This window comes from Megascapheus bottae, chromosome 16 (assembly GCF_031878675.1).
Source record: "Megascapheus bottae isolate mThoBot1 chromosome 16, mThoBot2.hap1, whole genome shotgun sequence".
Classification (NCBI taxonomy): Eukaryota; Metazoa; Chordata; class Mammalia; order Rodentia; family Geomyidae; genus Megascapheus; species Megascapheus bottae.
The window spans coordinates 1651010-1678895 of NC_143524.1; the positions used below are offsets into that span (position 1 = coordinate 1651010).

General features: G+C 55.9%; 1 protein-coding gene across 2 annotated transcripts in view; it reads left to right on the forward strand.

Annotated features, from left to right (window-relative positions):
- Kcnq1 (potassium voltage-gated channel subfamily Q member 1) overlaps positions 1 to 27886 on the forward strand; it is a 257114-nt gene that overhangs the window by 64617 nt on the left and 164611 nt on the right. For both annotated transcript variants that reach the window (XM_090347156.1, XM_090347157.1), the window contains exons 7-10: positions 2620 to 2730; positions 3738 to 3833; positions 5719 to 5841; positions 6451 to 6565. In XM_090347156.1, coding sequence (XP_090203282.1) covers positions 2620 to 2730; positions 3738 to 3833; positions 5719 to 5841; positions 6451 to 6565 — 445 coding nt within the window. The remainder of the gene's footprint in view (positions 1 to 2619; positions 2731 to 3737; positions 3834 to 5718; positions 5842 to 6450; positions 6566 to 27886) is intronic.

A 27886-nucleotide genomic window follows, 5' to 3' on the forward strand; every position in this document is an offset into this window, starting at 1 on the left:
GTGGACACGGGCGTTGGTGAGGACGGTGGCTTGTCTGGGTCTCTGGGGGTGGACGTGGGGTTGGTGAGGACGGCGGCTTGTGTGGATGTCTGGGGGTGGACGTGGGGTTGGTGAGAGATGGTGGCTTGTGTGGGTGTCTGGGGTGGACGTGGGGTTGGTGAGGACGGTGGCTTGTGTGGGTGTCTGGGGGTGGACGTGAAGTTGGTGAGGAAGACGGCTTATGTGGGTGTCTGCGTGTGGCCGTGGAGTTGGTGAGGGATGGTGGCGTGTGTGGGTGTCTGGGGTGGACGTGGGGTTGGTGAGGACGGCGGTGTGTGTGGGTGTCTGGGGTGAACATGGGGTTGGTGAGGACGGTGGCTTGTGTGGGTGTCTGGGGTGGATGTGGGGTTGGTGAGGACGGTGGCTTGTGTGGGTGTCTGGGGGTGGACGTGGGGTTGGTGAGGAAGGCGGCTTATGTGGGTGTCTGGGTGTGGCCGTGGAGTTGGTGAGGGATGGTGGCGTGTGTGGGTGTCTGGGGTGGATGTGGGGTTGGTGAGGACAGTGGCTTGTGTGGGTGTCTGGGTGTGGACGTGGAGTTGGTGAGGGATGGTGGCGTGTGTGGGTGTCTGGGGTGGATGTGGGGTTGGTGAGGGATGGTGGCGTGTGTGGGTGTCTGGGGGTGGACGTGGGGTTGGTGAGGAAGGCGGCTTATGTGGGTGTCTGGGTGTAGACGTGGAGTTGATGAGGGATGGTGGCGTGTGTGGGTGTCTGGGGTGGACGTGGGGTTGGTGAGGATGGTGGCTTGTGTGGATGTCTGGGTGTGGCCGTGGAGTTGGTGAGGACGGCGGCTTTTGTGGATGTCTGGGGTAATGTCAGGCACAGCTCCATGCAGGGCCTTGGGGTGGTGACAGTGGCCTGCTGTGCAGTCACTGGCCACGGACACAGATTCACCCAGTCCCTTGCGAAGGCAGTGGTGTCCAGGTCATGCCACTTGGTGGATGCCACAAGGCTCTTTCTGCTGCCCGGGGCCAAGAGCCCTCCTGCTGCCCCTGCTCCAAGCAGTGTGAGGCATGCGTGTGTCCAGTCTGTCCATGAGCATGGCCACTGGGCCTCCCTCCTTCCCTCTTTCCCCTCCTTCCCTCTTTCCCCTCCTTCCCTTCTCCTCTTCCCTCCCCCTTCCTTTCCTCCTCTTTCCCCTCTTCCCCCTCCCCTTCTTCTCTTCCTCTCTCTCTCTCCTTCTTCCTCTTCTCCCTCTTCCTGTCTTCCTCTCCACCCTCCTTTTCCCTCTCCTCCCTCACCTCCCTCTCACCCCTCCCCCTCCCTCCCCCTCCTCCCCCTCCCTCTCTTTTCCCTCTCCTCCTCCTCTTCCCTCTCCACCTGTCTCTCCTCCCTGTCCAAGGCTAGGGTCTTCTGGGCTGGGGCAGCTGTTTTGTTTTATTCTGTTTTGTGGGTCGTGAACTCGGCCTGGGCACTGTCCCTGAGCTCCTCAGCTCAAGGCTACCGCTCTACCTCTGGAACCAAGCCCCACTTCCCCTTTCCTAAAGGTTAACTGGAGATAAGAGTCTCAGGTCCTTTTGTGCCCAGGCTGGCTTTGAACCTTCATCCTCAGATCTCAGCCTCCTGAGTAGCTAGGATGACAGGTGTGAGCCACGGTGCCCAGCTTTTTTTTTTTAATATTATCAGGTGATGTGCAGAGGGGATACAGTTACATATGCAGGTAATGAGGACATTCCTTATCTAACGTTGTTACCCCTCCTTGTTTTCCTCCCACTCTCGTAAAGTTCATTTCCAGCTTCTTGCCTCGTGGGTGTCTGGGTATCGCTGTGGCATTGGTTCCCCCCTGTGTCCTCTTTTTGTTCCCCTTCCCTTCCCCGATTCAGATAAATATACACACGTCCTCAGTTGGAGTATGTTAAGTATGTCACGAGTGACGGGCCATCCACGCTGGCTCCGGGGCCAGGATGGGTGGGTGTTGGTTGTCCCTTGGCTTCCACAGGGGTAAGAGCTGGGATGCGGGGACAGGGTGCTCAGAACAAGGTGCAAAGGCCACGGAGTGCAGAATCCCACCACTGCCCGAGGGCCTGGGCACTGTGTCTCCATCCTGCTGCCTGGGTGCGAGTTCAAGTCCAGGGGAAGCTACTTTTCTGCCCTCTTCCCCCCCACCCCCAAGCAGGATCTAGTCTGGCTTCTGAGAGCCACAGGCAGCCATGGCCGAGGGCGGGCTCTGAGTCCCCCCAGGAGAAGACCTCAGATGGGGCAGGGGCTCCCCTAGTAGGGGAACTGCCCCGCGGAGGAGGAGAGCCTCTCCTGTGCTCTGAGCAAGCCCAGCACCATCCGCTGCCACTCTGTGGAGGCGGCCTCCCGGGCAGCAGTGGGCAGCGGGGCCTGCGTGCCCCATCTGGCTCTCATGGAGCCCTGGGGCTAGGAAAGCTGTGGCTTGCAGTCCGAGAGCCTCAGTCCACCTGCCACTCTCTTCCTGGCACCTTGCCAAGCTGGGCAGTGGCAGGGGAGGGCCGTGGCCATCCCGGTGGTGGAAATTGGGCACACCTCTGCTCAGCAGGGTGGTCAGTTAGGGCTGGGCAGTGACGCCCCCGGCCCCAACCCCACAGCCTACTGACAGCCTGAGTCTCCTCCCCTCAGGTCACCGTCACCACCATCGGCTATGGGGACAAGGTGCCCCAGACCTGGGTCGGGAAGACCATCGCCTCCTGCTTCTCTGTCTTCGCCATCTCCTTCTTCGCCCTCCCGGCGGTAGGTACTTATCCGTGCCCATAGGGTCCTGCCCCCCTCCACTGGCATTTCCCTGTCAGAACCAGGACAGCATGTCCCTTCCCGAAGGTGCCAGCCAGCCCCCTCCCCCACCACCGGGAGCCCATCCCTCAGTGAGCAGCAGGTGTCTTAGCCTGGCTTGGCCCAGAACCGTGGGTGAAGGGCAGCAGGGAGCCCTGGCTCAGCTCCCTTTATGGCAGGGGCAGAGCCCCCCGCTCTGGGGGCAGGTTGCCCTGGGCCACAGCTGGGAGGAGAGCTGTGTTTCCTACACCTCCAGGAAATCACAGGCGTGCACAGCTCTGGGCATGTGTGTGGCATGCGTGTGTGTGTACAGCACAGGTACACACGTGCACTGCTCTGAGGGCACGTGCGTGTTTCACGGGTTAACAGGTAACTAGTGTACCACCATTGGGACGCGTGTTTCATGTGCATTGCATGCGTGTTATTCGTGTGTGAATGTATGTTCTGTGCATGGCGTCTGCCCAGCATGCTTGTGTTCTGTGCGTCATCAGTGTACACGTGTGTGTTACATGTGCATGGCTGGCATGTGTACCTTCTGGTATTCATCATGTGGTGAGTGTAGGATGTGTCGTGTAAGTGCGTGTGCATACGTGTGTCCCGTGTGCATTTCCATGTGGTATTGCGTGCTGAACACACACACACACGTCACGAGCCATGCATGGCCGCCCATGAGTTGCATGTGTGCTCATGGTTGGTATGTCCGCTGGCGGCCTTGGCCTCCAGCCCCACACAGCTGCCCGGCCTGCAGTGACTGGCAGCTTGCTGAGGATAGCCTGGCTGCAGCTCCTCCTGGGCGGCTCGCTGCAGAGCGGGGTCGGGGGCTGTCAGGCCCCAGGAGGGAGGCAGGGGCATTCCCGGGAGCTGGCTCAGCTGGTTCTGCTTCCAGAGCTGCTCTGGACCAAGCAGCTCCGTGCGTTTGTTCCCTGCCCTGCGTCCCTCACCTGGCATCTTGGGCTCTTCCTTCCCAGGGCATCCTGGGCTCTGGCTTTGCCCTGAAGGTCCAGCAGAAGCAGAGGCAGAAGCATTTCAACCGGCAGATCCCAGCTGCGGCCTCGCTCATTCAGGTACAAGCAAGCTGGCCCTCCCTTCCTCCCCACTCCGTGGAGCCACGGGCTCAAGGCCCTCTCTCCTCCCCGCTGTGGGCCCCCTTCACAGCATCTGGGGCCCCTCCCGCAGCACAGCATCCTGCCTGGAGAAGCAGCTGCTCTTCAGGCCACAGTCTGGGCAGGAAATACAGGGTCTTCTGCCTGGTAGCCCTTGCTGCCCTATGGGCCAGAGACGGGCATGGGCGTGGCCATCCCACCACGTGATGGAGTCTGTCCGTGGGCCCTCACCTCCCGACCGGCTTCTGCACCAGAACCGAGTCTCAGGGGAGGACAGCAGGGGCCCTGGAGGCCACTCTCCCAGGGGACCTGGCCCAGCCTCCCTTCCGGGGTGATCCTGCTGAGAGCCCTCGACGGCCCCTCAGCACGTGTCTCCCGGGGAGCGAAGCCAGAAGACAGGGAAGCACAGCCCGAGAGCAGCAGGGAGGGATGTTTTCGGTGTGGCCGCCCCTGTGGAGACCCTGGGCTCTGCTGGTGTCACCTCGCCTTCTGGAAAGTGCCAGAGGACGGAACTGTCCTTTCAATGGAGGCAAACACATAGCACAGGGACCATCCAGAAATGACTTCAATGCTATGGGCTTTATTAGAGGTCCAGGGCACGAGCGCCAGGCTGGGACAGCCATGTCCAGCCATAGACAAGGCCCCCTGCTTAGTATGGCAGCGTTGGTCCTCTCTGGACCCCTGGGCTGGATTTCCCCAGTGAGTCTCGGGCCTGGACAGCCCCAGGCAGGCTGTGGTCACCTTTTCCAAGGTGGAGCCCAGGTAAGGGGTGAGCACCTCTCTTGGCCAGCATTCTCGTGGTGATGGCCAAGGTTCTGGGCAGCCCCCGTCCATCTCATTTCTCTGAAGCCCCTTCAGAGCTGGCCTCCTGGGCCTGGACCTCACTCCTGGGCAGGAAGGAAATGCAAGCAGCCATTAAGCCAGGACCTGCAGGTCTGGCTGCATGGCTGCATTGCTGGCCTAGCCTTTCAGGAAGAGCACGAACCGTGGGGCAGGGGTCGAGCGCCGGCTCAGGGAGCGTTCTTCATTCTCGTGGGGCCCGGGGCCCGAGGCCGCCCCGCAGCCCCGCCATGGGGAAGGAGATGGGGCGAGGTGGCCATGGGCTCAGGCAGTGCGCTCGGGCTGTGTGGGGCACACCACAGGCTGTACCACAGGGCACAGAGGGCATGGCAGGGGCATGGGCATGGTGGCAGTTTCTGGAGTGCCCTGCTGGCGTCTGTCACAGCAGACATCCCTCAGAAATGATGCCAGGTGCAGATCTCCCTTTTTCTTGGGAGACAAGGCCACCACGACTTGTCCTTGTGTCCTGCCCCTGTTCACCCGGGGCTCCCTGCGTCCCCCTGTGCCTTCTCCTCCTCCAGGTCAGTGCTAGGGCAGCCACTCTGAAGGCCCCCCCTGGCACACAGGCTGAGGCTCCATGCGAGGGCACCCACTCTCCACAGCCCTAGGACGTCACTCCAGGAGGCCCCCTTTGCCTCCTGAACCCCTATCTCGGCTCCTCAAGCCTCGGGGCCCTGTTCCCCTGTGCCCAGCTCCTCTGAGCCCACACAGGCCAACCCACCCCTCTTCCTTGCTCAGTGGACCTGGTTGTTGGGTTGAGCTCATAGCCTCTGTAGCCCCGTGTCCAGGATAAGCTCACGTGTGGCCTGCACGCAGGCCCGAGAAAGATGAAAGCTCCTGGGCGAAGGCCTTGCGGGCATGTGAGCCGTGAGTGCCGGGCTGTGAGTAAGGCAAAGAGCTGCCTGGCACAGGTGAAGCCTGGTGCTGGGGGCAGGGCCCGGGGCTGGGAGGGGCCCCTCTCAGGAGCCCCGCTGGAGGCTGACCGCCTCTCCTTCTGCCCCTACAGACTGCGTGGCGATGCTATGCAGCCGAGAACCCCGACTCCTCCACCTGGAAAATCTATGTCCGGAAGTCCTCCCGGAGCCATGCCCTGCTCTCCCCAAGCCCCAGGCCCAAGAAGTCCGCCATGGTAACCAGCCCCTCTGCTGAGGGTAGGGCTGCCAGCCAGCACGGGAGGCCCTGGGATCCGTGGCGTGCAGAGCTTTCCACCACGCATCTACTCAGTGGGGCTTGGTCAGGCAGTCATCATCACTCTGGGCTTGGAGGTACACATCCCATGCCAGGGCCCCAGGTCCTGTTGTGCCCAGACCCGGGGCCAGACTGGACTGGCCACTCAAGACCAGGACGGTGGGTGGCCCCAAGGGCTCTCCTTGAGAAGAGCAGCCTCTGGGCGGAAGGCTGGAGAGGACCCAGCGTGGGCTGGGGGAGCAGGAACCCTCGGGCTGTCCCACCTCCTGGCCCAGGCCTACACCTTTCTCCCAGCAGTCAGCCGACTGGGTCGAGCCCTGCTGCCTGGCCTTCCTCCCTGTCCGCTTGTCTCTTCCTCTGCGTGTCAGTTCAGGTCCCCGTGTGCTGCTGGACCAGGGCTGTGAGCCTCCCACGACACCCCAAAGTCCTGGCACCCCAAAGTCCTGCCTGTGGGAGTTGAGGAGCAGTGGCGGGGGGGGGGGTGCCAGGCTTGGGTGTATCCCGGGCCAGCGGATACGCCGGAGTGACCAAGTCACTCTGTGGCCATTAGGTCAAGAAAAAAAAGTTCAAGCTGGACAAGGATAGCGGGGTGAGCCTGGGGGAGAAGACGCTCACCGTCCCCCACATCACGTGTGACCCTCCAGAGGACAGCTGCGACAGCTCTGGTGAGTCCCCGGGCACTGGCGTGGGGTGTGCCGGGCAGGACTTCTGTGTACCCCAGACATCTCCTGGTGCTCTCTCTCCGCTCCCCCAGACACACAGGCCCGTGGCCTTTTCTGGGAGCACGAGCAGGAGAGAATGAGCGTTTTTGTTTTATGTCTCTTGTTTTGATTTTTGTTTAGTTTATATTCCCCCTCCTGGGATCTTTGCTAAGGAGGATGGCAACCTTGGAGACAGTGGCATGTATCTGGTCTTTTCACCCAGACTCCCTTTACCGGTACTCAAGTTCTGCACTTGGACAGCAGCTGGCCGGGGCTCGTGGAGCGGAAGTGAAGGTGGTGGGGCGGGCCTTGGTGGGCCCTGATGGACATGGGGGGCTGGGTTCCCCCATGGTGCCACTTTGTGGTCAGTGGACTTGGGGAGAGGCCGAGTTCGTCCTCTAGGCTCTCAGCTGGAGCTTGCCACATCTTCTACCCAGGGCCTGGGGTGGGGGACCCAGGAGCCCCATGACTGAGGAGGGGGCAGGCTGTGAACGGGCAGCGGGGGTCTGTGCAGGTCTGGAGACTCAATGTTCCAGCACGTGTGTGCAGGGTTGTAGCTCAGCTCTTACATTGGCAGGAGTAGCTGGGGTGGAAGGGACCCCACTGCTTCTCTCTGATGAGTCCACTCTACCACTTGAACCACAGCCTCACTTCTGGCTTTTTGGTGATGAACTGGGGATTAGATCTCATGGACTTTCCTGCCTGGGCTAGCTTTGAACCATGATCCCCAGAGCTCAAATCCTGAGTAAGCCACTGGGTGCCCAGCTCTAGTAGTTATCTCTAAGTCGAATGGCACGGGGCCACTGTACATGGACCTGAGATCGCCGTGCTGTTACCAATACCAGGCTGTGGCCCGTCTCTTCCCAGGGGAAAACCCCCTCTGTCCTGGACTCCCCCCGGGCTGCTCGGCCTCTCTGACTGGTGGGGTATGGACTTGGGCAAAGAGCATCCACAGGTTCTATGCCTGCTGCTCAATCAAACGTGTCCCCAAAATATTCCAGAAAACACTGTGTCTGCACATGTGGCGGCCACGCACAGAGCACTTTCTGGTCGCACAGCAGAATAGCAACCACTTACCAAGTGTTTATATTGCATTAGGGGTGTGTGTGTGTGTGTGTGTGTGCATACACGTGTGTGCATACACGTGTGTGCACATGTGCATGTGTACTGCAGTTTGAACTTGGGGCCTTGAGCTCTTGATTGGCTTTTCCTGTGCATGGCTAACACTCGACCACTTGAGCCAGTTTCACATCTGGCTTTTTACTGGCTAATTGAAGGTAAGAGTCTCTTGTCTGCCCAGCTGGCTTTGAACTTTGATCCTCAGGCCTCAGCCCTCTGAGCTTGACTCAGGACCTAGATGCGACCTAGAGGGGTTTGGAAGTCCACAGGAGATTGCTCCACTTGGTGCCGGGGACATGAGCGTTGTCAGATGGCTCCATTCTTGGGGGCCCCGGGAGCCGTGCCCATGTGTAGGGCAGGTGCCACACCACCAGCAGAAGAGGCCTGGTGGTTCTTCATAAAGTCCCAGCACAGGACACAGTCCCGGGGTTCAGGGAGCACCTACTTTGAGGACATTTGGCTCCGGCAGTCCTAAGAACACCCCGTGACTGGGGTGTGGCTGCTGGAGACTGGGGGGAGGCCTCTCCTTCCACACAGAGGCGCAAAGGTCAGGTCAAGGGAATGGGACGGAGGTGCCTGCTTCCCCTTGGCCACTCACTGGGTCTGACTGGACAGTAGACAGCCCAGGGCCTGCCTGGTTCGTGGTTTCTGTCTGAGTCCTGCCTCCCCCAGCTCCCAGCTCACCTGGCGGCCGTCCACCCTGCCCTTGTGAGCCTGCGTGCCGCCGGTGGTCAACAGCCCTACACAGACTCTGGGCTGTTGGAAACCAGGCCTGACCCCCGTGGTACCCAGTGGCCAGGGCCCTGCGACTGGCGGGAGAGAGGCTATACAGGCACCCCGACCTCCTGTCCTCGACGGGGTAGCCTAGGGGCCAGGGCTGGCGCTGTGGGGGCAGCTGCCCCCCGCTTTTCTGTCATTTCTCTTGGCCCCTCTTTTCTCACACTTCTTTGCTGTGCCCAGGACCCACCAGAATGTTCTGGAGCTGGCACATCGTTCCAGCTCCATGGTGGCAGATGCGAGGACAAGGTCACTGTCAGAGTAACAGAGGGAGACACACTGGGTCGTTCTTGAAGCTTTGTGCTCTGGTGCCAAGCTCCGGCTGTTGGTGGGCCACGGCCCTGGGTCCTGCATCCCGTCACTGAGCCCGACCCTGTGTCTTGTTGGAAGGCAGGAATGTACCAGACAGGCTTGTGGTCGTTTTCTGTTCCTTGAGGCTGTTCTGGGCACCCACTCAGCTGCGCCCCGAGCCCTGCAGTCTAATCAGATGCAATGAGGATTTGGCTTGGGCCTGGCCACCTCTCCGTGAATCCCTGGGACATGCGCCCGCTTGCCCACTGGAGTGGGCACAAAGGACAATTGTGCCAACGAATGCCCAGGGCCCCGCAGCTCCGGCATCAGGGGTGGATCATTGTCTCCATGCAAATGGGGGCTTTCTGCGAATGCACGAGCAGAGGCGGCTGGGATGCCGGCCCATCTCAGCTGAGCGCGGGCAGCGCAGGTCCGTGCCGCCCATTCAGCCTGCATCGCCTTATGAAGTCTCTGGTGACGTCCACGGCATGTTAATGAGGGACGACTGCGGGGAAAGGCGGGCGCCTTTGTGGAATGCTCCTACACCGGCCTCTTCTCTCCTCTTAATATGATAAGTCTGCCTCGCCCGAGCCCCCAGACTTGGGAGCCTGGGCCATGGGCCTGGCCCCCGGGCCTGCAGCAGCCCTCATCCCCGGGGTGAGCTGACACAGCCTGAGTCCCCGGCGCCCAGGAGGCTCCGGGAAGCCCTGTCAGGGGACTCAGTGTTAATCCCAGGGCAGATGCCATCCCTGGGAAAGCTGTGGAGTCCCTGCTCCCACGAGGCAGGGCATGGCAGCCGTGGCAGCTTGCAGGGCCACACCACCACACCAAGCTGGAGCCTGGCCCTCACCTGGCTTGCGGGTTCTGGTGTGACTGCTGGGCAGACCGGGCACATTCACCCTGGTCCAGGCATGTGGTACCCACCGGGCAGGGCCCTGCCAGACCCATGCTTGGGGGGCTGCTGTGGGAGGAACTGTGTTGTCATGCTGGCCCTATTACAGATGGAGAAACTGAGGCCCAGGTCATGTGAGGGTATCCCAAAAGCATACGTCCCAAGGAGACGCTGTTGGGCTCACGCAAGGGGCACCGTGGGGGGTGGGGGATGGCAGCTGACCATGGTGGAGGCAGCTGAGCCCAGACTGACCCACCGGGCCACGGTGATGCAGCTGGGGCCGGAGGAGGCAGAGCTCCAGCCATGCTGGCCTGCTGTGCAAGGGAGCCCTGCACCAGGGCTCGGGACAACCTTCCATCGTGCACACATGGAGATTTGCTGTCGGCACTCACGACCGCCTGCTTTCTATCTAGGTTCTTTCCTTCCCAAGGCCCAGACTTCTCACTGGCCATCTGCTGGAGGGGAGGGTGGGACGCGCCCAGAGGGGCCCGGCTGCTGTGCTCTGGACTTGTCACTGTTCCCTGACCCGCCTGCTGGGGGAGTGTCACATGCCGGGGAGGTGCCACTGGCCCCGCTTCTGCAAGCCGCCATCTTGTCTGGAAAACCTCCCTTTGGCTCGGGGTCGTTCCACGCTGGGACTGCCAGGCAGTGAGTCCTGGGATGCTCTCCAGCTCCCCCAGGCCAGCGCTCTACCACTGGAGCCCCAGCACCACTTCCAGTTTTCTGGTGGTTAATTCAAGATAAGAATCTTACAGACTTTTCTGCCTGGGCTGGCTTTGAACCGTGATCCTCAGATCTCAGCTTCCTGAGTAGCTGGGATTGCAGGTGTGAGCCACTGCGCCCAGACGATAGGTTGTTTTTGTGTATCCCATGTAGTGGGCTGTGATTGTGATGCCTGAGTGACAAGTGAGAGCCTTGATTGCACTACCACCTCTCGGGAATGGCTGCCGTGTCGCTCCAGCTGGCCTGACCTAGCTCCCATGTCCGCCTCCTGTGCACCCTCCCAAGTCCACATGTGTCTCGTGGTCCACTTCACCTGCTAGTGGAGACTGCGTCTCGGTTACCAAATATCTGCTCACCCTGGCGTGAGGCGGGAGGTTGCGAGCGCTGCTGGGATTTAGTGCCTCCCATTCTTCACTTAGACTTTCTTGTCGTTCCGTTACTTCAGTGCTCACTCCACAGTGTCGGGGGTTCTTGCAGCAGCTTCCTGCCATGTTCTGTGATCATCCTTATCCTAGTGGCTGCTCCTCCCCCCAGCCCCCTCCCCCCCCCCGGGGAGATTTGTAAATTGAGGCTGTGGGGGCCTTGTACGTAGATATGGTAGAACATTCTTGAGGCCCCTGGGGCCAATGCTGGGTTTTGGGGTGGGGGCGGGGGGTCTCAGTTTATTTAGAATTTTCTAGAAATCCCATGCAGTGAGAGTGGAAATCCGTTTCTTGGTGAGCAAGCCCGTGCCAACTTGTCAAGAGACCTCAGATTTTACACTCCAGGAAAACAGGCCAAGACTAATGAGTTTCCTTCTTGGCTCCTCTTTCTGCCAAAGTACAGGTTTGTTTTTGTTTGCTTGCTTTTTGTTTTGCTTTGCTTTGCTTCAGTTGATTGTTTGATTACAGTCGGCACGTTTCCTGTTGGTCCCTCTCTCCGGGTCCTGGCTTCCTATGGTGCTGTCTCAGGGAGCAGTTGCTGCCTCGTGCGGGTGACAGACGCCATGGCCTTCGAGGGCCGAGTGACACAGTGGCCTCAGCCTCAGCCTCACGTGCGGTGCCTGCGCTCCTTGGCGAGTGCCCGTGCCAGGCAGCTCTGCGGTGTTTCTTGTGGGGACTCTCGGGGAGCGGGGTTTCCAGACGGAGGTCATTTGTAGCTAGACCCGGAGGCCTCTTCCCCATCGGCACAGTGCGGGGCAGGGGGCTCCCCATGGGCGAGGGCATGGCAGTGCCCGGATCCAGGGCTCCACGTTCTAGGAGAGACGCAGGGACCTGCAACAACACCCTGGGCCCCCCGGACGCAGGGCGCTGTGGATGGACCCTGGGGAGCCCTGGCGCCACATTCGGGGAAGCCAGAGGCAGCGTCTGTGCCATCAACCCCAGTGCTGTGTGGAGCCAGAGGGCAGCGGCAAAGGCACGGGTATGGGGATCGAGAGCCCCCACAGCCCCTCCGTGGGCCTGGCCTCAGCGCAGGGCCTCGGGCGCGATGTTATCTAGCACTGACCAGGGGACTCCATCCTGACTTCTGAAGCCTGTCTGTGTGTCTGTCGCCACTGACTCACAGCAGCCGCAGGGCTCGGAGGAGGCGGGGCCCGGGGCCTGGACGGCCCTGGCTGCTGGGAGGATCAGTCACCTCGTTCAGAGCTCCAACTTCTCCCCCTCCCACCCCACAGCCTCCCTTCCCTGTGACTTCCCAGCTTTGCAGTGTCATCCCCGCTGCCTTCCCATCTCCCAGCTCCTGTTGATGTGCCTGCCATCATATCCGCCTTTAGGAAATCCAGGCAGTAGCTGCCCAGCTCCGCCTCCAGAGGCTCCAGGAGGCATGGGGAGACCTGGCACCCCCTCCTTTCTAGCCTGGCCCAGTGGCCCTGGCCAGCCTCACCCCACTGGTCTTCCCCCTGGAAACGTCTGCCCACGGGCCTTTGCACCACACTCATCTTCATGAAGAGACCTTTCCTCTGGGGCTGGGAGCAGTTGTTTGTTGCAGGGCACAGGTGACTGCAGCAAGACGCATGGCCCTAACGAGGGTTGGCTCTGGGTAGCTGTCCCCTCGCTGGCCCTGGGGCTTGGTGAGCCATACCCTGGGGGCTGGGGTCCTGGTCTTCCGCTGGTAGTGAGAGGTGCCTGAGGCCTAGCACCCAGAATGCTTCTCAAACTGATGTTTGGGTTCCCAAGGCCGCTATGTGACAGGACTGTTCCGTCCTTGCGCTGACTCAGACAGGCGCCGCCAGCAGCTCCCCTGCAGGTTTGGCTTGAGGATTCCATGTGCCACACATCCGAATGGGGCGATGCTAGTGGTGAAGCAGTGAATGTAGAGAATCTCTAGAAAAATAACAGCAGTGAAGCCCAGTGCCAGGGGGTCACACCTGGCCTAGCCACTCAGAGGGCTGAGATCTGAGGACTGTGGTTCAAAGCCAGGTCAGGTAAGAAAGTCCAGGAGACTCTCCAGTCAACCACCACAAAGCAGGAAGGGAGGCTGTGACTCAAGTGGTAGAGCATTGATTTTGAGTCAGAAAGCTCAGGGACACTGCCCAGGCCCTGCGTTCAAGCTCCAGGACCAGTGCCAAAAAAATATCAACAATGAAACATTCCACACCAGCTCCTATGGTATATATTTAAAGCACTCCAACTACTGCGGCTCATAAATGGTGTATCTAACGATGACCTCAAGCCCAGAGACTCCCAAGGAGAAAGTCATGAGCAATGGGTAAAAAGACAAGGAAAAAATCCACAGTTTGAGTTGGACGTTGTAATAAGTGTCTTTTGAAAGTCGATAGGACAGCTAGGCATAAATTACGAATAACAAACACAAAGATCAAATGGTGCTCAGCCAAGCTGCCCCACTTAGCCTCACTGCAGCACTCCTTCCAGGAGGTGCAATGCCAGTGTGGCCAGGGCACACGTGGACTGCTTCCGGGTCAGGCTACGGACACTCTTGGCAGGGCTGACGCCCCGCGTGGGAACTCAGAATGCTTTGTGAGATGGACACGTACCCCAGATCACAATAGAACTGCGTTAAAAATCCATCCAAAGATCTGGCAAATGCTGGAAAGAATGGGACATGCTTCTAGAGAAGGAATTCGAAAGGAAAGCGGCCATCATACGTGGGGAGCCCCCATGTCTGCGGGGATGCCAGGAAATGAAAGGCCAGCCCCGGAACAAGTGGGTACAAAGAGGCTGAAGCCAGGGGGAAAGGTGAAAACAATCACAGAAGCTAAGTGTTTCGGTCAGGGAAGCTCATGCCTGTGGACTCAGCGACCAGAAGCAAAGGGGAGATGACAGAAATTTTCAGCATCAGAAATGAGACTCCACAGAGACGCAGAGGCAGCTGGAGCACATTCTAAACATTCTATATCCTTCCCAGCTACTAAATTCGGTAACTTGGGGGAAACGAGCAAATTTCTTGGAAGAGAAGGCGTAAACTGTGTGCCCAATAAAGAAGTAACCTAAATAGTTGTGTATCTACGAAACGAGGCCACGATTTAAAGACATTCCCAAAGAGACCCTGGCCATGTGGCGTCTGGTGAACCCTACCACGTGGCTGAGAAAAAAAATAAATAAAAGCCATCTAGATAACATTCCCTAGAAAATGTTGAAATAAAAAATAAGGGACGCTTTGAAGCTCTGAGCCCAGCGCTACCCTGACTATGAAAAGCAGCCAAAGCCTTGGGTGTGGCCGGGAGCTCGTAATCCCAGCGAGTCAGGAAGTGGAGATTTGCGAGCATCGTGGTCCGAGGCCAGCTGGGGCAGAGTTCATGAGAACCCGGCTCAGTGAGTGGTGCCTGCCTGATACCCCAGCTCCACCGGAAGTGAGCCTCGAGGGCAGATTTCACAGTCCCCTCCAGCAGGTTTAACAGGAGGCCCTACTCAAAAAGAACAGAAGCAAAAAGGGCTGGGAGCATGGCTTGGGTTTTAGAGTGCCTGCCTAACATGCTCAAGGCCCTGAGTTCAAGCCCCGGTACAAGAAGCAAGGAAGAAAGGGAGGGAGGGAGGGAGGGAAGGAAGCAGCCAAATACAAGAAAACTAGATAAACACCGCTCATGGACACAGATGTCAAAACTGTAAGCAAAATTTCAGGGAATCAGGGCTGGGAGTTTGGCCTAGTGGTAGAGTGCTTGCCTAGCATGCACGAAGATACTGGTTCGATTCCTCAGTACCACATATATAGAAAAAATCTGGAAGTGGTGCTGTGGCTCTAGTGGTAGAACTCTAGCCTTGAGAAAGTCCAAGGACAGTGCTCAGGCCCTGAGTTCAAGCCTAGGACTGGAGAGAGAGAGAGAGGGAGAGAGATTGGTTCAGGGAACGAAATGTCATGTACTTAAGATCAGATGACAGAAACGCAAAGCCATTCTGACGTTTTAAAAGTGCCATCCACCCTAGGCTTGCATGGACCTTTCTCAAAGGCAGGAGGTCCCTGTGAGGGGGACCAGACCCCGTGAAGGAAAGACAGCAGGGACACTACACTGTCACCTCAGTCAGGGCAGAACAAGCACGTGACGAGGTCTGTCAACTTCCTGATGAAATGTCTCACTCCGCAGAAAAGGGGTGTTTCTTCAGCTGCGTGGGGACCATGGACTGACTCATAGAGCGGATGTTAGGGGGGGGAGGGGAGTCCTGAGCGCCTCCCCCACAGAGCCACAGGACCTGGAGACACTTGCCAGTGCAGCGAGAGAAGAAAAGACATTGTAGACAAAGGTTGAAAGAGAAGTAGAATTTTTATTCATAGACTTTGTGCCCCAAATCTGACACAGTTGAGAGCTAGTGTGTAAGTTAACAAAGGGAAAAGTGCACATAGCAGCACATGCCAAAAATAAATTCTGTCTAAATTCCAGCTAAAAATAACCTGGAACTGAACTTTTGTGTATGTGTGCCAGTAGTAGGACTTGAACTCAGGGCCTGGGCACTGTCTCTGGGCCTTTTTGTTCAAGGCTAGCACATCACCACTTCTGGTTTTCGGGTGGTTTGTTGGAGATGAGAGTCTCCTGGGCGTCTCTGCCCGGGCTGGCCTGGACAGTGATGCTCGGTGCCCAGGTTGGTGGCTTTCCTCAGTGTCAGGGTGCCTGCCTGCCGATCGTTCTGTTTGGTGGTGGTGTAACTTGGCCAGAGGGGGCAACACCTGCCCTGATGGGGAAGCCGGGTGCCCCGTGCCTGTGGGGACCTTTCGGAAGGCAGCGTCCCTGCAGTGCGGTGTGAGGAATGAAAGATGACCCCTGCCGGGGGCAGAATCCTCAAGCAGAGCTGGCAAATGACAAAGCCAGGCCATTCCCAGCTCTAACCAGGCCACTGGCACTGCCCGTCCGGCCTCACCGCAGTGACTGGCAAGTGCTGTCAGAAGTGACACCGGCTCTGTGGTTATGGGGGAGGGGGAGGAGGGGTGCCCAGAGGGCAGGGCCCACTCTCCCGAGGGAGTTACCCAGCTCCAGCTTCGAGACGCTCGTGTGCTGCCGTGAGCTGTGTGCCCTGCACCATCGCACCAGGGAAAGCCAGCTGGGGCTTGCAGAGAAGACAGACCCCGGAGCACAGGGAGCACAACCCCAAAGACTGTCAGATGGAAATGGGGAGACCCAGCGGATTTCATCAACACGTTTAAAGAAACCCAAAAAGAAGAAAACCAGAAGACCATGGCGATGCAGAAGCCGGGGGCTGACGGCGGGGAAGCAGCGCGGGCATGGTGCAGCCTCAGTTACCCGGGGGGAACGGAGGAGAGAGGGGGTCGGGGCGCCTATCTGACACCGAAATCTGAGCACACGTGGAAACACCGCGCAGAGCTCGGGGAAGCCCAGTCTCGCCTGTGTCAGAACAACAAATGGCACCTCGCCAGCCCCAAGATTCAAGACGCTTGCAGCCGACTTCCCAGTACCCCAGGTTCTTCTAGATGATTCCCCGGGCTTCTTACGCTGTACCTGCAAGGCAAGGCATCGTGAAAGTATCCATGAAAGCGAAATGACAAAACAATTGCAGATTCTGATGGCCATTGGTGAGGAGCTGCTAGTGTGTGTGTGTGTGTGTGTGTGTTTGCGTGTTTGCTTGCACGCGTGCCCGTGCATGCACACGCCCGTGCTGGTCCTGGGGTTTGAACTCAGGGCCTGGGCACTGAGCTCTTTTGTTTGAGGCTGGCCCTATCCTGGGAGCCACAATCTCCACTTGCAGGTTTTTACTGGTTAACTGGAGAGAAGAGTCTCACAGACTTGAACCGCCATCCCCACTGCTCGTCTCCAGAGGGCTAGGATTGCAGGCATTGAGTCACCAGCCCCTGGCTGTGTGTTCTTTGTAAATCATCTCTTCTCATTCTCTTGAGGTGGCCGTACAGAAGGATTTCAGTTCCACAGGTCAGTTTCTGAGTATGAAGCTCTGCCGAGAACACGGAGAGCCATTCGTCCTGGACTGGGCAGCCTGGGCTCTGTGTGGAAGGCAGGCCCGGTCAGCCTGCAGTCAGCCGTGCCAGGGGCAAACCCGCTCTACCCACCTGGTTCTCCTTCCCAGACACTGAACAGCATTCCAGCTATCTTCTCTTCAAAGGTTAAAATAGAACTAAGTTGTAAAACCATCTGGGCCTAATAAAGAACGTTAATCTCTCTTTTTTTGTAGTCTTTTTTAATGGTAATTTATTCTAAATTGGTCTACTGCGTGTTTAGGGGTAATTTATTCGTTGCTGTTTAATTTCCTGAAGGGTTTCAACTGTGTTGCCAATTAGAGGCAACTAATTATTTTCTGTTAGCAATGTTGTGTTCTGTGGCTCCCGCACCCGCGTGCCTGAGCTTTTTTTTTTTTTCTTTTTTTTAAATCGTTTTGTCCCTTTTTTTCTTTGTTGAGCTCTTGGGAGATTTATCTACTGTGTTTTGTTTATCATATTATAGTTTCAGAAAATTACCTTTGGGCTATTTTTATTTTCTATCTAATCGGATTGGCCTTTTATATCTATTAATTTCATCATTCTGGTCATCTTTATTAATTTATTTTTCCTTTAAACTTAATGAAGAGTAATGCCTAGTTCATTTATTTAAAGTATTTCCATCAAGAGGCATTTGAAATGCTATAAATTTTCCCCAGATTATAGCTTTAGCTGTGTCATAGGCAGTCTTAGTATAAAATATGTCCTGCTTCATTGCTTTTCCTTTTTTTTGATAGTTTTTACTTTGCATTTTGATTTTTTTCTTTAATCTGAAAGTTCTTTTAAGCAATGTTTGCTTAATTTTTAAGCAGTAAATTTTTATTACTGTTATTTATTTCTAACGTAATAATCTTAGAGTAAAAGGATGTAGCTGGTGAAATCTTTTTTTCTTTTCAAAGTCAAGATTTCCCTTGTGTCCAAGTTTAAGAAAAAAGGAGAATTGTTTTTTATGCCTTGTACCTTGGGATATGGACTTTGAGCTCCTCTATTTGTCAGACACATTGTTTTATTTTAGGCACCGACAGATGCAATGGATGGAGAGTTAGGTCACACATCTCTCCATATGTATTTACTTATTTATCACATTATTCAGACCTGTTTTCCTCTTCCAAACTGCCAGTCTAGCACATCTGCCAATTTTGAGGCTGGAAGATTAAATCATTGCTTTATGTTTCAGTTCTGAGAGTTGCGCAGTGAATGTTACAGCTGAGCTGCTCAGAGCCACTCTTGAGCTCTGCCATTTTCTCCCTGTCCCCCTGGCCTGTGTGCACATATCTGGAAAATTTAAGATCCTGTGACCGCTCCAGAGATGTTTTTCTGTTGCTGGTGCCCAGATGGGTGAGAGCCCCCCGCAGGGCAGAGCCCCTGCCTTCCTAGGCTGCCAGCTCGCCCCCAGGACCCAGCCCTCGCTCCGGCCGGCCTCACGCCCTGTAGCTGCCTTCTTTGGCTCACTTCCATTGGCTCACGCTTCTCTCTGCTCCTGCATGGCGTCACGACCCCAGCTGTCCTTGGCCCCCTCCTCCCGGAGTGCTGGTCGGGCAGAGTCTCGCCTCTCGCATTTTGCCCACTGCTCCATAATCTAGGGTCCATGTGACGACACGCATTGCCAGTTTTGCAAACACATGGGCTCAGATTGTGCAGTTCCCTGCGCCTGGCTCCTCTGGTTGAGGAAGATACGAAAGGCTCCCCGAGGATGGTGCCACCGCGTCCCCCGATTCTGTGATGATGGCTGTGTCCTGTCTCGCTTGGCCTTCGCGTTATCTGCTCACTTCCCTTGGTGTGTTTATGATGGCTTGAGTGTTTTTTTCAGAGGGAGGCCAACAGTCTAACCTTTCTTTTTCTAGTTGAAGCTGGATTTGAACTCGGAGCTGACCCCTTGCAGGGTGACCTCTGCCAGGTGCGGCCGGCCGTGAGCCCTTTTGCTTGAAGTCACGGTTTGAACTCGCAGCCTCAGAGCCCAGCCGTCTCCAGGGGGCTTGCAGGCAGATGGGGCCCTGTGTGTGGCTTGTTTTTGGAGGTGCACAACTTTGGTCTCATTCTGTGAGATAGGATCTGACATTTGTCCAGGCTAACCTTGAACCGGGGTCTTCCTATCTCTTCCGTCATGGAGCTGAAATGACAGGAATGTGCCGTCCGTGCCTGCACATGCTTCGGCCCATCTTAGGACACTGCCCTTGCGTCCAGGTCCTTTCATCTCTTGGTGCTGATGTTCTGGGTTGCACCGGCTTGAGCAGGAGTTGATGAAGGTCTCGGCCACACTTGCTTCCCCTGAGACCCTTTCCTGGCTCCCCAGTCCTGTGGCGTGGATGGCGTGGTATGTCTCCCCAGATTCACTTGACCTCACTTGTCTGCCCTCAGCCAGGTCTCCACGGCTCCTTCATGAGGCACGGAGGTTAGGGCTTCCACGTCTGAATTTCTGGAGGACTCTGCTCGGCCATCACAGGGAGATGGCTGCGTGGGTCACTCCACTCACCTGTCACAGGGGGGTGGCTGCAGTGGCTGTGGCCAGATTGCATTCCTCAAGGGCCGTGTGCCCTCCAGTCTCTGCGGGCAGGGCTTCCTCTCCCGGCGGTCCTGCCAGCCCTCCTTGGCAGAGCAATTTTCCACGTGGCTTGCCAAGTGGGTCAGGATTGCCCCACCTCAGAACCATGGACATTTGGCAACAAGAGATAACCGGGGCGGGAGGGGGAGGGTGGGGGGGCGTGGACCGGACCAGGCAGGGAGCAGCATGTGGGGCAGAGGGAAGGATGGCCACAGTGTCTCCACATTATTGCTAAATGTCTGCTGCAGGCAGAGCTGGGGAGGCAGGTCTGGCGCTCTCCACCGCCTCGGTCACGAAACGCCCGCAGAACTTGATAACGGGGGTGGAGGGAGAAGAATTGCAAGAACGAGCTTGAAGACCAGTCTACATCCCTGCTGAGATCCACGGTGTGGCCCTTAGCGTTGTCTTACGTGTACACTCACACTGCACTGTGTGCAGAAAGCATTTTAGAACACCATGCGTGCTCTAGTCTGTTGCTCTTAAACATTTTAATTTCCCCCTTCCCCTCCCCTCCTTTCCTTTCCCTTCCCCTCCCCTCCTTTCCTTTCCTTTCTTTTCCCTTCCCCTCCCCTCCCCTCCCCTGCCCTCCTCTCCCTTCCCTTCTTTAAGTATCAGGATTTGAACTCAGGACCTCATGCCTGCTTGGCTTGCTCAACTGGCACTCTACCACGTGAACTACGCCTTCAGCCTGCTTTTTTGCCAGCTACTTTGGAGATGAGTCTCGTGGACTTTTCTGCCTGAGCTGGCTTCACACACAGATCCTCAGACCTCACCTCCTGAGTGGCTGGGATTATAGGCGTGAGCTGCTGGGTCTGGCCTGTTGCTTGTGTTCCCTAAAGATGAAGGAGGACCCTCGACGGGCCGTGGCCGCTTTCTCAACGGGCCCTGATGTCCTTGTTTTTCCTGAGTGCTGGAGGCAGTGCAGACTCAGAGCCGCGTTTAGCTGCATCTCTGCAGATTCTTGAGTCGTCGGAAGACGTGCCACTGAGGCCTGGTTCCTCGTTCGGGGCTGCTTTGTGTTTCCTTATGACTCGATCCCAGCTGTGTCCATTTGATGTCCATTTGACCCCGCTGGACCATTTTGTCATTTGGTGCCTGTGGCACCCCTGGGCTCTGCAGGGCTGTGTTGCACTCGTTTGAAACCCACCTGCTTTTCCACTGAACCATTATGATATTTTCATTGGGGCCTGATAAGCAGTATTTGCTTTAAGACTCCTTTTCGAAAATGTCTCTCCGAATTTACATGCGTTGTTAACTAATGTTCGTTGTACCAAGTGTTTCCCTGGTGGTTTGCTTCCACACAAGGAGACACGGTGTTCTGGTTAGATGTAGTACCCTCTCCTCCGCTCGAAACACTTTCCACAGCGGGGCCCTGGGACTCAGGGTTGTGATCCCTGCCACGCAGGAGGCTGAAGTCTGAGGATCACTGTTCGAAGGCAGCACAGGAAGGCAAGTCTGTGAGACTCATATCGCTAATCATCACCAAAAAGCTGAAAGTGGAGCTGAGGCAGAAGGGTACTAGGTTTGAGTGAAAAAGCACAGGGACAGCAGCCAGGCGGTGAGTTCAAGCCCCAGGACCAGTGTGTGAGCACACACACACACACACACACACACACACACACACACACACACACACACACACGCACACGCACACTATTTCAGCAGATATCCTGGCTGTAGTGACATGCACATCCACCTCTCCGGCCTGCCTCTCCTTTTGCGTGTTCCCCCATTCTTTGCTACAGAGTGTGCGCGTTCTAGTGGACTCCCCAGTCTGGCTTCTGTTACTTAACAGGATAACATAGTTTTGTCCACTTTCTCGCAAATGACGTAATTCCAGTTTTCTTTATGGCAGATCTATGTGTAGAGCCCCATTTTCCTCCTCCACTCAACCCCGTGGACAGGCAAGCTGACTGCGTGGTGTGGCGGCAGAGCCCACGGGCGTGCTGGCACGGCTGCACCCTCCCCACTCCTCTTTCCACGTGCGGGGTGGTGTCCCGAGGCCTGCGGCCGCCGGTCTTTCTGTCTGTCCTTTCGGGGGACGCTGCCCCAGCCTCGTGTCCGGCCGCGCTGGGCCGCGCTGCCCGCAGCCGGTGTGAGGTTCTTCCTGCACGCTCTCCCTGTGTGTGTTGTTTGTGTCCTTGAGGTGGCCGTCCTGCGGGGACAGAGCCTCGGTGACCCGGGGCTGGTGTTTCCTTTGTGGCCCAGCGTCCCTTTGTGCATTTATTGGCCATCTGGATTTCCTGTTTTGGAAACAGTTCATGTGTCCACTTGCGAACTGGATTTGTTGAAGGTTTGGAGTTCTTGGTGTCAGTCCTGAGCTGACGCACGGCTGCAGGGATTGAGGACACAGTCCTCACATCTGAGCCTGCGTGGGGTGACATCTCCCCGTGATACCTGCGTGGCAAAGGGGCTGGAGCCTCCACATCTGCGCCTCTGCCTCCCGAGCACCGGGATTGCCGGCGTGAGCCGACACGCGGGGGGGTGGGGGGGGCCCTACTTCTTAAGCTCCCCAAGCAGGGATTCTCTGCCGGGTTGAGCAGCAGGCTTTGTGCGAGCTAGTTTTTCTGGTGGGAGATGCTTGGTTGACATGTTGTTTTTAGCTCAAGTGCTTTGGAGATGCTATCTCACTGCTTTATGGGTTTCATTGTTTCTCTTGCAGAATGAGCTCCACTCCGGCCTGAGAGCCCAGCCGGGCAGGGAGGGGGTGGGGGTCCCCGTTCCCATCCCTTCTGCAGTGGGGCCATGCATAAATAGTTCTGTGTTCCTCGCTTAACAATTAAAAGAGCAGGACCGAAAATCGGCAAGGATCTCGAAGCCCTGAACAATGTGGGCACTGTTGCGGCCGCTTCCCCAGGTCCCCCCCCCCCCCCCCTTCCTGTCAGGTCTTTTTTTTTTCCTGTGTTTTAGGGCCCTCTTGTTAGCTGTATATATTAAGTTTATTTCTTAGTATCTTTCATTAATATTTGAATTTTCATTTTGAATTGAACCTTTTGTCATTATAAAACGGTTTCCAGTGACATCGTTGGATTTCACTCTTCCTTGTCTGGTTTCAGTAGATTTACTCCAGCTCTGTGTGTGTGTGTGTGTGTGTGTGTGTGTGTGTGTGTGTGTGTGTGTGTGCGCGCGTGCGAGAGAGAGAGAGAGAGAGAGAGAGAGAGAGAGAGAGAGAGAGAGAGAGAGAGAGAGAGTGAGTCCTGGGCTTGAACTCAGGGCCTGGCCACTGCCCACTGCCCTTCGCTTTTTTGTCCAAGGCTAGCCCTCTTACCCTCCTACCACTGGAGCCATGGCTCTACTTTTGCTGGTTAATTTGAGGTAAGAGTCTCAGTTTGTGTGCCTGGGCTGGTTTGAAACGCAGTCCTCATTCCTCAGTCTCCCAGGTGAAAGGCGTGGCTCAGTGCTACTGAGCATCCCCCGCCAGCACACAGACCTGAGTTCAAATCCTGACAAACACCTCGGATTTTCTGTTCAGGCAATGCAATCATCCTGGCTCCTTCACTGCGCCTGTGATAACGATGTCCCTGCCCTGCCTGTGTGCCATATATTTGTGTAACCCATTGCAATTCCTTTGCTCTTTCTTCTCCCTGCGTTTGGAGGCATTTCCTTTGTAGTGTAATCTGGGTTTACAATCAGCGACTCAACATGAAAACAAGCTGGCTTGGATTAAGATCTCCTCAAGTATTTTGGTCTATCTCTATCTCACCACACATTCTGGGGGCTCTTAATTTAGATATATAAATCCAGTGTTTCCTGGGTTTGCAACACACCCTACCCATGCCCACGCAGAGCCTCTGGGAAGGTCCCTCAGCAGAGTCACCTTTCTAGATCTGTGTTCAACTTCACAGACTCACTCTGTTACTACTTCCACATGCAGTTTGAGCTTGCCAGTGGGATTTTCGGCCAAGTGGTTGCAATTTGTACCTGCAGAGCTTCTCTTTTCCTTAGCATAACTGTGGCCCTGAATTCCCTCGTTGGAGAGTCGTTATCTTGCTTTCATCCTTTCAAAGGCTTTTTGCGTTTATTTTCTTTCTCTCCTTTTTTTTTTGCCAGTCCTAGGGCTTGAACTCAGGGCCTGGGCACTGTCCCTGAGCTGCTTTTCCTCAAGGCTGGTGTTCTACCACTTGAGCCACAGCACCACTTCAGGCTTTTTTTGTGTATGTGGCACTGAGGAATGGAACCCATGGCCTCATACATGCTAGACAAGCACTCTACCACTAAGCTACAATCCCAGCTCTTGTATTTATTTTCTGAGCACATTTAGAATTCTGGTGTTGCGTCCCTTCCTAGAGAGACTGCCCAGTCCTCCGAGCCCCTTTCTCCTCCTTCTAGTCCTGTGCACGTTTCTGAATTTTATTTTCAGTAAACATGGCGTTTCCCTGAAGCACAGGCGCTTCTGCTCCAGGCTCTGTAGTGCTGGCAGGCTGGCTGGCTGGTGGGTGGCTGCTGATGGCTCTGCCACTTCCTTCTCTTTAAGTTACTGTCTTTGTTTCTTAAGCCTAGCTTTATTGGCGTCCTCCGGGCTGGCCAGGCCTGCTGGTCAGGCCTCCTTTAGTCAGAGGCTTTTTGTCTAAATAACTGGGTCTGGGGAATCTGCCACCCTTCCCAGGAGGCTCTTTAGAGCTCTGCGCTTTGTTTTTCTGTGTGCTTGCACAATGCGTCAGTCACCCAGGGCTACGCAGATAAGAGGAAGACCTGCATCCCCTTCAGAACATCCATGCACGGCCTTTGCTATTGCTGAGAATTCCACGGAACATCCCAGCTGTTCTGTGGCTTGGCTGGGCTGGCGCTGCAGTGTCAGGCCGCCGTGGCCACCCGTGGACCTTCCCGCCAGTGGGCTCCCAGCTGGGCTCCCGGGCTGCTCCTGTCCCAGAGTATACACGGAGCCCCCACTTCTGCAGGGTCTGTGGTGAGCGGCGAGGGGCTCGCCCTCAAGGCACTGGGTCACCCGGCGGCGAGGTGGAGGGGCGGGGGCCCTGAGTCAGATTGCCAAAGGCCTGGAAAGTTTGTGCAAGCGGGTAGTAGCTTTGTCCTTGTGTGAGAACTTCCCAGACTGTGCAGGCCGCGGCCGGGTCTCTGACTCTTCATCCCATTCCATCATGGCCTCCAAGTGCAGAGGCCGTGGTGAATCACCACGGCCCAGACGGGTCTTGAACTTCCGGCTTCAAGCAGGGTTCTCGGCTCTTTCTCTCCTGCAGCCAGGACTGCAGGCGTGCACGTCTGCGCTCGGCCCTTAGGGCCTGTGTGGAGGGCCCCTCCACCATTCTGGAACTCTCCCACGTCTCGTTCAGCTAAGTTTTTGAACACAGGAAGCAGTAGCATAATTCCAGAATTCCAAGTGTGTGGGGCCGCTGTGGGACACGGCCTTCCTGCCCCCCCCCCCGTGTCCCACGTGACACCATCTACATGTGTAGAGAGCTCACATGTGCTCTCCCTCTTAGCAATGGCTCGCCCAGGGCCTGTCGTCTCTTCCTCCATTTTGTGTGTGGAAACCTCTCCTATCTCCAGAAGCCTTCACAGGGCTGTCGTGCCGTCTGCGATGGTTCCACGGATTCCCCAGCCGTGTGTGTGCCCCACAGCCTCGCTGCTCGTCTCAAGCTTGCGTGGGTCCAGATGTGAGCGAGGCCTCTGGCCCCCGGCGCCCTTTCTTTCCAGCATCGCCGGTGTGTGTGTGTGTGTGTGTGTGTGTGTGTGTGTGTGTGTGTGTGTGTGTGTGTGGAGTGATCCTATCTATACAGCCTTACCACCTGCGTCAGCTCTAGACGTTTGTGCATCTGCACATAAGCTTGTGCCACCTGTGAATGTAGTTTTAGTTCTTTCTTTCCTGGAGTGCCATGCTTAACACAAAACAACGCGAGTGCTTGTCTATGTCTCATCCGGGACCAGGTTCCAATCTCTGTCGCTGTCGTTATTGGTCTTCATTTTTTTTTCCTCTTTGTGTTACTGGGGATTGTGAGCCTTGAGTGTGAGGGGGGATTTGCCACTTGAGCCGTGCCTCTAGCTCTTTCTTGCTTTAGGTTCTTCTCCTTTTTGGACAGGGTCCGCTCTTGCTGCCTGAAGATAGCATAGGCCTCGTCCCTCCTTCCGGCTGGAGTGGTGAGATGGCGACTGCGTCTGGGTCTGGCTGACTGTGCCCAGGTGGCCTCAAGGCAGAGCCTCCCCCCCTCCCACCTCCGCCTTGGCTTCACTGGGATTCTAGGTAGAAACCAGAGTCCTGACCCACGTGTGGGTTTGTCCAGAATGCTCTGTCTATGCTTTGGAAGCTGCTTTCCGTTCTTATCCCGACATTGTGGCATGCTGTCCATTTTTTTTCCCCTCTCAGTCAATTGCAATAACCACATAGGGTTTTAACCTTGATCCTACCAAGAAATGACACAGGTGGCCATTGCATTGGATCTTTCAGCACATGGGGTGGCTTGCTCTGGTGACAGCACGAGAGGCACTCAGCCGGGTGGCCTGTGCTGGGTCAAGCACGCTCAGCCAGGCCGAGGCGAGCCGGGCCACGCTCCATGCCCAGCCACGTCAAGGTGTGGGGCTCCTGGGGTTCCCGCATGTGGCCTCCCTGTGAGGTGCCTGGCACCCGGCTTTGCCTGGGGTGGGTGTGCGTGGCCCCCAGATCACCGCGCTGTCTCGAGTCGTTTGACGTGACCCCAAGAAGCCATCTGAGGTCCCAGCGTTTCCTTCCCTAGGGAGGTCTGGGTGACACATTCGAGCGCTTTGTGACAGGTTCATTTGTGAATTCCACATCCCGCTGAGTAAGTTTTGATTTTTAAAAAAGAATTCTTCTGTCCTGCCCAGGCCACTTCACTGTGGCAGTCCTAATTCTCGTTATTTACGTGAGGTCCCTTTAGATATGTTGCAGGGGTTCAAACTTGGTCATTGTGGCCCAGTGTTTGTAATTTTTGTCAGTTACCTTTTCAGAAGAAACCACTTCTGGTTCAGCAGATCATCTCTGCTAGTTTTGGGGTTTATTGTCTTCATTTTTGGTAGAATTTGGTTTTCAGCCCAGGACTTCATGCTTGCTAGGCAGGCACCCCGCTGCGTTCTCTCTGGGCCAGTCTGGACTGCAGTCCACCAATTAATTAATGACTCCATCCTCCTCTTCCCCGCCCCCACCCCACCCCCAGCTCAGATGGCAGGAGCTTGCCACCGTGACTAGTGTTTCTGTGGAGTCAGGGTCGTCAGGCCTTGTTGCCTGAGCTGGCCTCAAGGGTCCACCCTGCCAGCTGCCACCTCCCGAGTGTGGGGTCTCAGGCCCAGTGCCACCCGCACACCAGCTTCTCTCCAGGCTTCTAATTGTTCATTTCACTGATCTCCACCTTGGTGTGAATTCTTTCATGCCTCTTTCTGGGTCTGGGTCTGCTTGGTTCTTGTTTTTCTGATATCAAAGAGTGTCAGGTCAGTGTTTCTGTCACTCGGGCATTTCAGCTGCTGTTTCCCGTTCAAGCACTTCTGCTACATTCTATAGCTTTTGTTGCGTTTTAATCCCTTCAAAAATATCTTCAAATTCCCCTGCAGGTACTTCCTGGACTCAAGAGTAAAGGAGCTTGTTAGTTTTTCTTCTGTTATTCATTTCTGACTTCATTTTGTTGCAGTTGGAGAAACTTGTATGATTTCCATCCTTTAAAATACATTGAAGCTAGCTAGGCGTGGTGGCTCACACCTGTAATCCTAGCTACTCAGGAGGCTGAGATCTGAGGATCGAGGTTCAAAGCCATCCAGGGCACAGAATGACCTGAGACTCTTATCTCCAATTAACCTCTAGAAAACGGGAAGTAGGGCTTGGCGCAAGGGTAGGGCAGTAGCCTTGGTCTGAAGATCTCAGGGACAGTGCCCAGGCCCAGGGATAGGGTGGTAGCCTTGAGCTGAAGAACTCAGAGACAGTGCCCAGGCCGAGTTCAAGCCCCGTGACCCACCAAACAAACAAACAAACACTGAAGCCAGGAATCGGTGGTTTAAGCCTAGAATCCTACCAAGTCAGGAAGCTGAGGTCTAAAAGGTCTCAGTTCAAAGCCAGCCAGGGCAGGAAAGTCTGTGAGAATTTTCATCTCCAATTAAGTACTAAAACGCCAGAGTAGATCTGTACTACAAATAGCAGTGAGAGCTTTGAGCAAAACCCTCAGGCCCTGAGTTCAAGTGCTAGGACTGGCACAGATATAAATGGAAAACAAAATACATTATGACTTTTTCATGGATCAACATTCAGACTCTCCTGTAGACCACTCCAGGAATGTGTAAGAAGATTGTGCATTCGCCGCTTTCCCACTCCTGTGTGTGTTTTTAGGCCTATTTGGATTAGAGTATTGAGTCCTTCAATCCATCACCGACTCTCTATCTGATTGTGTTATCCATGATTTAATTGTTCTACCTTTTCTAGTTTCTTGAAATAAAAACTCATTTTTTATATTTAAGATGGCCAACATAATGTCATGGAAGCCAAATGACAGCTACAATGAGCTCTACCAACCCATCTCTCACCGGTTACCTATGGCATCCTACGGCGAGAGCAACCTTAGTCATTTGGCAAAAATGTTGAGACCCAGTCGAGTGTGTTCGTGCATTCCTGCAAGTC